A 13,687-nucleotide genomic window follows, 5' to 3' on the forward strand; every position below is an offset into this window, starting at 1 on the left:
ACAGAACCGAGGGATGAGATGCAGGGTAGGGGGACAGACCTGGAGGAGCCTAGAACGCTGGGCCAAGAAGTTTGCACTCAGCATTGCAAAAAAGCAGTGAAGTTTCGGTACAGAGAGCCACGGGAGTAGGTCGGGGCCGGGGAGGGAGGGAGGGAGGGAAGGAGAGAGGGAGGGGGTGGACTCCAGGAGGCAGGGCGGACAGAAGGCCAGGTGGCAGCTGCAGGGCCGTCTTGGGTTTCATAGTCAGTTTCTGCCTTGAGGGTGGTCAATGTAGGGAATCCTGGCCCCCCTGATTCTGGAGAGAAAAAGATCCCTCGCAGGGCAGGGCTGGCTTGAGGAGGGATTGGAGGGCTCTGGTGGGGCCTGGGGACACTGGGATGTCAGGGGAGGTGGTGGCACTGTTAGGGACATCCTTCCCCACCAACGGCACCAGCAGAGAGAATAGTTTGGGCTGGGCGTGCCAAGCTTGTGGTTTCTGGCTTCTTGCATCTTTCCAGGAAGCAGAGTCTGGAAGGCTGGGACAGAGCCTTCCCTCCCAGCTCTGGGCACTGGAGCTGACCCAGACAGAGGGCTGGCAGAAGCTCCTGGACTGTTTGGATGGTGTATCCAGCTGACTCAGGAGGCAGTGCCTCTAAGTCATAGGCCTCGCTCTGGATCTTGGCTGATCCTGCAGTCACCCTGACCCCTCCACTCCCCAGCACTCCCCGTCCAATTGACCTCCAAGTCCTGCTGGCTGACCTCCTTGTTAATTCTCCACCTGGCTCCAACCATGGCCAGCTCTGCCTAAAACAACTGCAAGAGCTCCCCATGTGGTCTTCCAGCTTCTCCACCGTCTTCTAATGGTTCTTCACTAAAGGAAGGCAGATCCTTCCAAAACTGCAGACCCATTTGTGGTTCTCATTCCCCTCCCCTCACCCCTTACTAGAGATTGCCTTTGTCCTAGGGACAATTCCCTTCCACCTGAGCAAATAAGAAAAACAATGCAGATAGTCTGAGTGCACAGCTGGGCAAGCAGAACCTAGGCTGCATTTCTGACCCCACTTACCCCTTCAGGTCAGTACCATACATACCCCTCTACCTCCCCACTAGCCAACCTCCTAGTGTCCTCTTCTTGTTCCTGTAACACTGGAGTTCTCAGTCTAGCCTCCCTGCCTTTGCACATGTACCCTGCCCTTCTAAAACACCATCTTTCCCCTCCCCTCCCTGCTCTGTCCTGCCAACCCCAATTCGCTCTTCAGGTCTCAGCTTCTAAAACCCTTTCCTGATCCTGCACTAGGTGAGGTGGCCCTGCCTTACGCTCCCAGGGCACCCTGCTCTTCCTTGGCAGGACGTCTATCCCAGGGCACACCTAGACAGGTGTGCCACCAGGAATGAATGAGTGAATTGATGAGTAGCTGTCACCTTTCTACATGCCCCCAAATGGTCTTTCTGAGATAGCTTGGACCCATCATTCAGGTACCCTGGGCTCAATCAAAAATCTGCCCGCTCTAAGAAATCCTTGGCCAAGAGTATATTAGCATTAACGTTGTTCCAGTATATACTCTTATCAACAGCACATAAAACTATCTATTATACTGAGACTTTAACAACATTTAACTCTGAATGAATTAAGAATGATTATGATGGATGAAAAAGTATATCTACAAAAGTGTTGCTTTAGTTACATTTCCTTGGTTTCCACTGAGCTTGTGCAGCATCTCATAGGCTTATTATAGATGCATATTATTTCTTTCCTTATAAATTCTCCATTAACAAATTTTGGTTCTTTTCCTTATTGAGTCATAAGATACTAACTTGCATGTTATGTATGTTGGAAAAATATTTTCTCCCAGTCTGTTATTCACCTTTTACAAGAAATTTTAAAGTTGTGTTTATTTACCTCTATGAATGTTTTCTTTTTGTCTCCTGGGTTTTGTGTTTTACAGAGTTGTATCTCTTTCTGCATAGCTTAACAACAACAACAAAAAAACCCATACACCCTTTCAGGTCAAACCAAAAGCCTCTTCTCCAAATGCTTTCCCTACAGCCATGTAGAGTCTATGCTTGAGTATCACACTCAACACTTTCGACTTCACCTGAGTTATGGGGGCCAAGAGGGCCCCCAACATGGAATCCTGGAGGCCAGGGAGGGGTTTCTGGCATTTTGCCTTCCGTGCATGGCCCCAGCAGCAGAAAAGCGAGTAAAATCTGCACCCAGACACCAGGGCCCAGGGGTCAGGGACACCATCTCTGCTCTGGCAAGGAAGGAGAAGCCTTGGGGGACCACCTGAGCTCGTCTTCCTGACCGTGTTCCTGGAGATGGCTCGCCAGCCGCAATTCCAAAAGAACATGCAACAGTTAGGAGGAAAGGCAACGCTTTTTTTTTTTTTTTTTTTTTTTTTTACTTATTTAAAAAGGCCTTGGTGGCAGGAATATAGTGTAAAAATCATTGGAAAAACTAAAAGGCATTGATACATATCCGAATATACACTTTGTACATAAATTACATATCCTTTAGTCTTTCTGAGTGAGGTCCTGATTCAGCACTGAGGTCTAGTAATTCAGAGGTCCCGGGAGCTGCACATTTAGGCCAGCATAGTCCACCATGTACATTGGCCATTGCTAGAAAGAGGGGGACAAACAAATGGCTGGGTTAGGACACCAAGTGATGAGGAAAGAACACCAGAACACTTAGCTCTGCTTCCTTTGCTACTATGTATTTTGAGGCTGCTGAAGGCCCAGGAGGGAATGTGACCCAGGCAAGGTCAGGCAGTTTGCCTGTGGCCATGAGGCGGGGCTGAAGCCTTCTGACCTATTCCCACCTGTATCCTCGGGCTAATCATGTAGATGGGATTGGAGGACCCAAGTGAGGGCTGGCTCAGAACAGGTGGATACCTCACAAACTCAGGCTCCTCCAAGTCTCGTGCTCCAAAGAACCTGTCCCTGTTTCTCAGGGTGTAAGGAGCTGGTGACACTCTGTGGGTGCTCTTATACCTAGGTGGGGGGAAAGGCAAGACTGGGCTTTTGGATTCTCTAAGAAGAGGTACAGGCGAGGAGAGCACCCGAGGTGAGCACAGAGCCTGATTCTGACTGCTCAGGAACCAGGAGTCTGCTCTGGCCCTGCTTAGGACTGTGGAGGGTTCCTTTCCTCTCTGGCTGGCCCATCTACCCAGTGGGGTTGGGGCTTCTTGCTCGGGCGCCTGTGGGTAGGGCAGGCAGATGTGTCTGCAGCCCCCACATTCTAGAATCCCACTCAGAACCCCGTGTCTCCCAGCCCATAAAAGCCTGCTCCCAAAGTAGATGACCACGCCCAACGTGGGGCAAAGACCACAGAAAAGAGTGGCCAGGTGCCGATCTATGCAATTTTACCACGAGAGAGAGCTGGTTGGTTGATGCCACGGACTCCGGGTTAGAGGACGAGGAAGAGGAAGACGAGGAGGAAGAGGAGACCGAGTTCCCTTCAGAGACCCGCTTCCTCTTGCGCTTGGGAATGCTGCTGTCTTTGGCTGGTGGGAGAAAAGGTTGCTGACACCGGAGGCCAGGGCCCTTGTGTCCTGACTTCCCGACACTCCTGGAGAAGGCCTTTGCTTTCAGGGCTCACGTCCCCTTCCCAGCCTTCAAAGCTCAGGACCCACGAGGCCCACCAATAGCTGACACCCATCTCTCCAGCTTTCTTTCTAACCAGGCCCTGCAGCCTCCTCTCCTGCTCACCTAACTACCTCTGCTAACTCAAGACCCTCATCACCCAGGTACCCTTCCTCAGCAGGCTCACTGCAGGTCCAGATCCTCTTATAACTTCCCTGGGCCATCTAGTCTGTGAGGATCCCTCCTCCCTAGAAGTCCCAGAGACCCCAGGGTCTTGCATCTCTTGGTGAGTTTGGCCTCCTGAACCATGCACATTTGGGCCTGGGGAAAATCACTCAATGGCCCTGCAACTTCATTCACTGAGTGAAATGTAAGATCCTAAGGGTTGCCCCATTAGATAATGTACCTGACACCCAGGAAATACTCCAGAAACTGAGAACTGATATATTGCTGCTACTGTTATTGCCAATGTATGATGACTTTGACCTGACAATAACAGTTCGCAGGCACAACCAGTGGACAGGCAGTGTCCCAGTGGGAAGAAACTGGTTTAGAGTCAGAAATACCAAGCCAAACTCCACTGCTGCCACTTAATAGCTGTGTTACCCGGGGCAAACTGATGACCCTCTCTGAGCCAAATGGGGAAAACAGTGTAATGTGAGGCTCAATGATTATGTACATGAAATGAGCCAGTATGATGCCCAGCACAGAGCAGGACTCAGAGGTGTTTTATTGCTGCAGGATTAAATTGATACGAATATATAATATGTACAAAAAAAGATCTGCAACTGTGTGCTACATAAGCAGGGTTCTGATTTGACTGAGTGGACAGGCTACTGCGTAGCTGCCTAACACTGCTCACCAGAAGGGCCTTAATTACAGTGTAATAGCAGGCTGGGCCCAGGCAGGCCACAATCCAGCTGGTAAAGAAAAACAGAGCCTGGGGGTTTGTGATGTTATAAACAGAGACCCTGGGAAACAGAGGCAGGAGGAGTGCAGGCTGGGAGACAGAGAAGACAGTGGTGGAGGGTCCACCTGAAAAAGAAGTCAGAAGTGCTGACGTAGTGCTGTGGCCAACCTGGAGCCTCCCTGAGACCTTCAAGATGTCCAGTGCTTCTCTGCCCTTGACTTGTCAGAAGGTTCCAAACCTCGCCACCTCCCTATCCTGAGATCTACTGCCACACCTGACCTTGTGGGTACAGGATAGAAGCCCCCGGATGTGGAGTTTCAGGTGATTCTGGACTCCGCTGGAGTTGGGGCCTCAAGTCTCAATCTGGGTGGGTGGCCTGGCTGAGTCCCGTCACCATCCCACCACACTGGGGCCTGTGGTCCCACTCATTCTGTGGCCTTGGCAACACCCTTCTTCTCTCTGGGCCTCCCTTTCCCAGCTGTGCAATGAGAGGTGGGGCTAGATCAGTATCGATTAATCAGAGGTTGATTAATCAGAGGTGTACCTCCCAATCATCCCAGGGTGCACACACCCGTAAGTCCTATCAAACACTTCTCAATCAGAGCCATCAAACCACATGGTCTGTCAAGTTCCTGCCAACCTAATGGTTCCAAAAGACCAGAGACTGGTGCAGGTGTGTGCCCTGCAAACACAAGCAGAATCCAGGGGGGCTCAGCCAGTCTTGGCCAGTACTTGCTCTCTCACCCCTTCCCAGGTGGCTACTATGATCCTATCTGGTGTCCCCTCCTCCTAGCTCCAGCCTGCCTCCCATCCTCTCCCTGATCTGATGTGCTCAGCATTGCTGTGGCAGGGCCCCCTCTGAAGAACCCCACAGCCTTCCTGGGGCCTTCTGGAGACACTGGCCCTGCAGATGGAGATCTCAGGCTCCTTTGCAGATGTAGTAGGAGGAGGAGGAGCTATACTTTTCTCCAGGTGGTCAGTCATCCAATTCGTGTCCACCAGTTTTGCACCCCAAGAGGTAGAAGGGTAGCCTCTTTTAGCCTCCCACTTACCTGGCACCTTGGCGTCATTGCAGATTTCTGCAAAAGGTCTGAAAAAGAAAGAAATCAGATGGCAGTTAGAAAAGAAGGTTTCCTCTCCTCCTTACATGCTCCCTGAATACAAGCAGTATCTCTAGTAAGATGAGATATTGCTGCTGGAACATGAGTCAAGTAAGACCCTGATGAAAATAATCAGCATCCCAATCAGAGCAGGTGATGACCTGGAGTTTCAGTGCTGTGCCAGGCAATGCCTCCAGAACCCTGAAATATATTCCTGCGCTTTAAGCCTCCAGGCTGTGGCACTCTGTTATCGCAGCGTGAACAGATGAGGAGACCCGGGTCTGGATCCCTGCTGACCCACTGTGACTCACACTGTCCCTCCTCTTACTCTGGGTCATTTCATCTTTAAGGGGAGAGGAATGGCAAGCTAGCCCATGTCTGGGGTTCTGCAAGTGTCACCCCCACTCCAGGCTGGGTCTGCTCTGGGGATGCCTGAAGGCCAACAGCACCCTCCCCTGACATCCCTTCCCCCCCAGCTGGGAGCACTCACTGGAGTTGGTTGATGATGACCATGCGGACATGTTCCCGGGCCTTCAGGATCTTCTCCAGCCGGTGGATGTCATATGTGTTGGGGTTGCGGAAAGGGATATCATCGGGCAGGCCTGTGACCTCCACGGCGTCTGGGCTGTCCCGGATCAGTTTGTAAGGGACCAGCACAGGCCGGTTCAGGCCCAGGGCCTCACCTAGAGGGAGAGTCAAAGACAATCCCTGTTAAAAGTCAAGCCATGTGGGAAAAGGGCTAGAATCTGGCACGCCCAGCTCAGTAGCCGCCATACTCAGAGAGTTTAGAAGTCACACATGTACCTCGTCTCTTTTTATCTGATTAGTAAAATCAAAAATCTAACAGCCAAGGCTGATGATGAGACACGTACCCTCCTACAGCCATGGTGCAAGGACTGGGTATGAGCACACACCTAGCATTGACCAAGGAGGACTTGATGTCTGCTTGCAACCCACGACTATTATGTCAGAGAAGGTTAAGAAAGTCCTAGTTAGGGTTGTTCTTTTTTTTTTTTTTTTTTTTTTTGATGGCTGAAATGATATATGTTTGGGATGTATTTTAAAGTACTGAAAAATCAAAGTCAGTGTGTGGAAATGGCTTGAATAGGATTAGCAAAATGATGATCATCATAGAAGCTGGTTTTGGGGTCATTCTTTCATGCTCCCTGCTGTTGCATATGATTGAAAATTGATTCCAAAATAAAAAGCAAAAATGACAATGCCATAAACACCAGCACAGTCACTTCCCACTGCTCTTGAAATGAAACCTGAATTCTTCTTCCTGGCCTGCCCAGTACTCCCCACTAATCAGAGCCTCCCCCACCTGCTGGCTCATTTCCCTAGACCCCCAGCTGCTCCCTCCACCTGGGGATTGTTTTCTCTTTCTTGACATTCAAGTCTCAGCTAAAAATCATGCCCTCTTCTGAAGGGCTTTCCTGTTCACAGATCCAGAGGCCTGGCACCACCCCTGCTTTCCTTATCACATGACTGCATTTACTTCTTTTCCTTATCACTCTCTGAAATCCTCCCCCGCAAAAAAAAAAATTACTTTCTGTCTCCTCTGCTACAATGCAAACTGTAGATGATAATACTAAATTCATCAGAGATAAAACGCAATGTCTGTAGAACACTTAGGTCAGTCTGTCTGGCTCTCAATGATCTAGAAAGTGCTCAGTCAATTGTAGGTATATTATTATAGTTGTCCCGACTGGGGCTCTGCACTGGCACCCTGGGACTTGGGCTCTGCACTGGCAGCCTGGATGCCTTCATCTAGCCCACGTCCATCTCCCTCAGTAGACTAATCTGAGCCCTGACTTGTTCTGGAGTCTGCAAGGTCACATGCATGTTGGGGAAGCTGGACTCTGCAGGAACAAGTCCAGGGCTGTGAGCCTGGGCCTGGGGAGTACCACAACTGACTGCGGCTGGTCGTGGTATGCACACCCCAGATGGAGGGTTCTTTCCTTTCTTTTTTTTTAAAGATTTATTTATTTATTTATACAAGCACTGGGTACAGTCAGAAGCGCAGGAGGGTGAGAGAATTCACCAGAGCCAGAGCGGGGAACAGAACAGGCAGTCTGATGAAACACACTGCTGAGGGGAGCAGCGGGTAGCAGGAGAGGCCTGAGCCCATATGGGACCCTCACTGACGGCCGGGGATCGAACCGAGGCTGCAGGCAGCTTTGCAGCCCAGCGCTCAACCGCAGCGCCACCAGGGGAGGCCCCGGTTCTTTCCTTTCTTGGACAGGGAGAATAAGAGAGCCGCTGCCACCAGTCATGGGCTGAGCAACTGTGACCAGGGAGCAGGCAGGCCAGCTGGGCAACTGGAGGCCAGGCTGGCTGCAGAGGTGGGAGGGGCAGGCAAGGAGGGCTGGTGCCAGGACTCTGCCCCAGGACTCGGCTCAGGCACTGACCGTATTTCTCATTGAAGAGCTCCTTCACCTGCTCCCGGAGGATCACCTTTTCCCCTAGTCTGTTGGCATCATCTTCATCTGCAAGAGGAAGATAAGGGGAGTGAGTTCTGCACAGGCTCAGCCACTGGACTTCTGTGTGGCATCCCTCACCTGCTAGAGCTTTCTCCCCAAGCCCTGCCCCCCCCATACCCCCTGGCTGCCCTGGCCTCAGTTGTCTGTGTAGCAATCCACCTGTCCGTCCATCCCACATTCACTAGCAGGCACAGAGCATCCCGAGGAAAGGGAGCCAGGGACTCTCCCCACACCATCACAGCACCCTCCCAGAAGTGTGACAGGGACACCTACCAAGTGACATGGGGCACACGTGAGGATGCCCACCCCTATCTGTTCAAGTCTGGGGAGACCCACGAAAGGGAGGAGGTTTTCTCCCCTCCAGCCCCCAATCTGGCCTGTTTCATTCCAAAACTAATTCTTCACAAAAAAATTGAACACTTTTCCTCCAAATTAAAAATAGAGGTGGGTAGAAAGCCAAAAGCTGCTATAGGGAATGTAGGTAACCCTTCTGAGCCCTGAAGCTGAGCTGGAGAATCCCATGATGCACCTGGCCCAGAGTGTGTCCCCTGGGGAAGCAGGTGTGTAAGTGGTTCTCAGAAGGCAGGTCGGGGTGTGGGATGGATGGGGTGGAGTTGGGGAAAGATACCTTGGCTCAAGGGCTGGCCCATGTCCTACCACCACAGGGTGAGAAGTCATGGTATGCTGGATGGGTAGAAGCACAGGCGGTACCTGGGTAGACTGAGGTGATGGGTCTAGAAGCGGTACAGTCCCCATGCAAGGTCTTTAGTGGGCTGGCATGATTGTGCTGACCATCAGGAACTCACCCTGGCTACTTGTACTGTTCTGAAAGGGAGTACCTCAGTCTACCATGAGATAGCAAACCTATTCTGGGGGAGTGGCTGAGCTTCCCTGAATCCAGTCTGCCTGTAGAGGACATCGAGAGTTGCAAATATTTCAGAATGTTCTCCATTTGGAAATGCCATAGTTAGGGCTCAACATGGAGTGAGTGTGTGTGTGTGTGTGAGTGTGTGTGTGTGTGTCCTCAATATACCTACTTAAAAGCCTACATAAAGCAGGGCAGTAGGGAGTACCCAGCATCCACGGCAGGGAAGGCCCCTGATCCGATAGAAGGCAAGTTAATCTTGATTCTAATCCTAACGCTGTGTGATGTTTGAAAAGATATTTGACTCTCTGGGCCTCAGTTTCCACAGCCCTGGGAAAGGGATGGCTGGGCTATAGTGGGGTGAGGCCCTCAAGTGGGAATCCTGACCTGCTGGGAGGATCCAGAGCTTTCACATATAAAAAAGTTCAAGGCCTCTTGCCATCAAAGTCAAGTTGTCGATGTTATTAACTAGATTAAGGCCTCAATTATCTTGGAATCTCATATGAGATTTTTACATATGAGAATCTTCCAGATAATGAAGTTTGTTCTCTTAAATTACCTCGGTTTGTCTGACCTATTTTGGGTAGGATACTTTCTCAAATGCATCAAGTACCCTTTTCTCATTAAGAACCTGGTAGTGGGGAAGGTCATCCTCATGACCCAACCATCCAGAAAGTGCTGCTGAGCCTGCTCTGCCAGGACAGCAGTGACCTGCTACGTACTGTGCTGGACCCCACAGGCCCATTCTGACGGTCTTTGTTCTGCCTCTTCCTGCTTATTCTAGTTTTTCAGTTTCCCCCATCTCTCTATTGTCTGCCCCAGCAGCTCTCCTCTCGCTGCTTCTAATCTGCTGTCTTGTAGGAGGATTAACTGAATTTTGCCCAGGGGGAAAGAAAGCAACCAAGTTTATTAAATCACAGCCCTGCTCTGTACACAATTTTAACCCAATTGGCTCGGGGTGATGCCTGGGGTGGCCCCACAGCCCTCTCCTGGGGCAAAGTACAAGAACCTTGAACAGCCTTGGCCTTTTCCCACCTAGTTGGATGCCTGCCGCTCAAGTATGTTGCTAATCATGATCATAAACAGCACAGAGGCAGCCAGCAGCAAGGAAGGGCCCCTTAGAGGGCAGGAACTGATCTGTGAGGTAAGGTGAATAAATATTCCTCTGCTCCAGTCTCCAGGGCTGCTGCGGAGCCCCTCCTTCTGCCAGGCCTGGGCTGGGAGTGCAGACATAATGCAGACCCTGAAGATCATAGAGGGGGAGATATCTATGGTGTCCCCACCATGAGGAAGAGCTGCCTCATGAAGGCAGCAGGGGCCACTGAAGTGGGGAATCAGTCACGCCCCTGCCTCTGCAGCTTGCACAATGCCCCCTTTTCCTGGCACCAGTTTCATCAAGATAAGAAGGTGCATTAATTTAACCCCTTCTTGGAACTACACATAGCTGCAGTGGGAATCCTATCACCTCTGTCTTACAGACAGAGACACTGAAGCTGGGAGAAGGATGGCCATGCTGCAGTGGGGGGAGTTCGTGCCCAGGCCAATGATCTCACGTACCCATGAGAAAGCTTTGTGCAGTGCAAACAAAACATATTTCAGAGTGATAATGGTCCTCTTAGAGAGAGCAAAACCAAGGAAACAACACAAATGATCAAAGACAGGAGGACAGATGAATCAATCCTGTTAGTCTCTGAGTGATTAACAATTGAGAAGAGTCATCAAGCGGATTTCGTTGTTGTGCAAACATCACGGAGTGTAATTACACACACCTAGATAGGATAGCCTACTCTGGACTCAGCTGTATAAGGAGACCACGCTCCTACATGCAACCTGTCATTGACAGAAATGCCATTATGAGCGCATGACCCTCATACAATGGAATATTATAGAGCAGCGAAAACTGAAGCTCAGCTACACATTTTAACACCATGTTACATAATGCTGAGTGACAGAAGAAAGTCCCACACTTGATACAATAGGATGTTATACTTACAAAAATTAAAAAAAAAAAAACCCACATCAAAAAACAATTTCGGTTTAGGCAAATATTACATACAAACAGTCATTAAAAAAAAAATCTACCTCTGAACAACAATCCTATTCTGGGGGAGAAGAGCTATAAAAGACATTTTGGAGAATTTGAATATAGACTGTACATTAGATGATAGGGAGTTATTATGTTTAATGAGCATTGTAATAGTATTGTGGATATGTAAAAGAATGACATTGTTCTGAGGAGATGTGGGAGATGTGTGTTAAAATATTTAGGCGTGAAGAGACAAGATGTCTGCAACTTACTTCAAATGGAGAAAGACAGAGAGAGAGAGAGAAATAAATGGGGCGGGGTGTGTGCGTGCGTGAGAGAGACAGAGACAGAAGGAAACTTGGCAAAATGTTAAGAATTAATGAGTCCACAGAAAGGATATGCAGGTAGTCATTATACTATTCTTTCATTTTTTTCCTGCAGTTTTAAGATTTTAGAGGGAAAAGCCAAGAGAACAATATATATGAAATTCAGATTATTTGTTCTGGGGAGAGAGGGGGAGGCAATGAAGAAAGAACATGGGTGCGTGGGTGTCACTGGTGCTGCTCCAGCTCTGAGTGGGGGTGGGGGAGCTCACGAGCATTCATTATAGTGTTTATTGACAAGTGAACAAACAAGCAAGAGGCACTATGACTGAAAGATTAAAAATAAATGAATATCAAGCACAGTGTGGAACCCTCGATTGGACCCTGGAACACAAGGAGGACACCAGTGAAGAGCTGATCAAATGTGAATAGTCTGAAGCTCAGTTAACTGTATTGGATCAGGGCCTCCCTGGTGGTGCAGGGGTTAAAGACACAGCACTATCAAGCTACCTCCAGCCATTGTGACATGAGTTCGATCCCCAGCCAGGGAGCTGAACCACATGGCACAGCAGACCTCTCCTGTCTGCCCTGCTGCTCCCCTCAGCAGTGTTTCAGTAGCTCCGCCTGTTCGGCTCCCCACTCTGTCTCTGGTGAATCCTCTTACCCCACCCACTCTGGCCTACACTCCAGTTCTTGTATGCATAAATAAATAAACCTTAAAAAAATTGTACTGGATAAATCCACTTTAATTTCTGAGTGCTGACACATGTGTCATGGTTATGTCAGACATTAACATCCTGCATGGGTGAAGAATATTTGGGAACTGTATGATATTTGTCATTCTTTATAAATTAAAAAGGTATGTCAGTCAATTAATTAATCAATCTAATCAATCTTTCCATGCAGGGATCGGAGGAAGAGCAGGTCATGAACCATGCATCTTGATTATCTGATCTGGGGTCTCCCTTGTCAGGGCATGAGGTAGGGAGGGATAGAAGGGAAGATAAGGGCTCCTCATTGGAGCCTACACTACAGCCAATTACAGAACCAATGGCTGACATTGTCCTTCATTACCTGTTGGGTCACTATTATAGTCCCAGCACCTACCATAACGCCCACTGCATAAGCACTCCCTAAAATCATTCAAGAAATGAAGGTGTCACGGGCCTCCATAGTGGCGCAGGTGTTAAGACACAACCTATGAAGCTGTCTGCAGCCTCTGCAGCCTCTGCAGCACGAGTTCCATTCCCCAGGCAGCCAGGGAGCAACCCACATGACGCAGCAGACCTCTCCTGATTCGCCTGCTGCTCCCCTCAGCAGTGTATTTCAGTCAGTCTGCCTGTTCTGCTCCCCACTCTGTCTCTGGTGAATCCTCTCACACACCCCACCTCTGGCTTGTACCCCAGCTCTTGTATGCATAAATAAATAAATCTTTAGGAAAAAAAAAAGAAATGAAGGTGTTATTAGGTCTTTGCATGGACTCATTCACTTAATTCTTCCAACAATCCTGAGTCCATGTCTATTTTACAGTTGTTGAAAATGAGAAACTGAGGCACAGAAGTGATCCAGTGATGCTGTGATTAAGTGGGGGAGCCAGGACCCTACCCCCGACTTCTAATCATCTCCAGTGCTGCCTTTTTCTGTCCCGCCTCTAAGGACAGCAGGAGGAATGGCCAAATCTCAGATATGTTATCAGGCCAACCACCTAGTAGGGCCTTTTTCCACCATTGGGGGAGAGCAGTCCATGCTGCAATTTCTTCTCCTTCTCTCTGCACCTGCAACTCCCAAACTCACACTTCCAACAGCCTCTTGGGAGCACCACTGACCCTGCATATCCCCAATAGCTCTCCAGGTCTTCCTCAAACCTGTCCCTTCCCCCTGGGCTTCTTGAGGGTCCCTGCCTCCCCTCTCTTACATGGTCACTCAGGAGAGAAACCTCAGCTGCCTCCAACCCTATGTAGGCTGAGTGTCCAAAGCTGCCCACACTCCAAACCCCAGAGTCTGTAGCTATGTTTCTCTAGCTGGCAGAAGGGACTTTCTGGTCTAGATCCTTAATCTCCATGGGAAGATTATCCTGGATTATTCAAATGGACCCTATGTGTAATCACTGGGTCTCTATGAAGAGGCAAGATGGTCAAAAGCAGGAGATGGGACAACAGAAGCAGAAACTTGAAGATGGAGGGAGAGCCAGGAATGTGGTCTCTAGAAGCTAGAAACAACAAGGAACCTTAGATTCTCCTCTTAGAACATCCAGAATAAACTCAACCTATTGACACCCTGATGTTAGCCCTGTAAGACCCACTTCCAACCTCTACAACTGTAAGGGCATACATTTGTGTGAAGTCACTAAACTTGGGTAACTGGTTACAGCTGTCACAGAAACAAATACAAACTCCCTGCACCCCCTCACCTTCAT

At 49.4% G+C, this 13,687-nt stretch overlaps 1 protein-coding gene across 5 annotated transcripts in view; it reads right to left on the reverse strand.

The window, feature by feature from the left end:
- Positions 1-1,193: 1,193 nt before the first annotated feature.
- The window catches only part of GTF2IRD1 (GTF2I repeat domain containing 1), a 96,373-nt gene continuing 83,879 nt past the window's right edge, over positions 1,194-13,687 (reverse strand). For all 5 annotated transcript variants that reach the window (XM_054693604.1, XM_037506805.2, XM_037506804.2 and 2 more), the window contains 5 exons: positions 7,986-8,063; positions 6,065-6,257; positions 5,527-5,564; positions 3,349-3,485; positions 1,194-2,601 (listed from right to left, as the gene is read on the reverse strand). In XM_054693604.1, coding sequence (XP_054549579.1) covers positions 2,533-2,601; positions 3,349-3,485; positions 5,527-5,564; positions 6,065-6,257; positions 7,986-8,063 — 515 coding nt within the window. In that variant the 3' untranslated portion in view covers positions 1,194-2,532. The remainder of the gene's footprint in view (positions 2,602-3,348; positions 3,486-5,526; positions 5,565-6,064; positions 6,258-7,985; positions 8,064-13,687) is intronic.

This window comes from Talpa occidentalis, unplaced genomic scaffold, assembly GCF_014898055.3.
Source record: "Talpa occidentalis isolate TD23 unplaced genomic scaffold, MPIMG_talOcc4v2.1 talOcc4.12, whole genome shotgun sequence".
NCBI classification, from domain to species: Eukaryota; Metazoa; Chordata; class Mammalia; order Eulipotyphla; family Talpidae; genus Talpa; species Talpa occidentalis.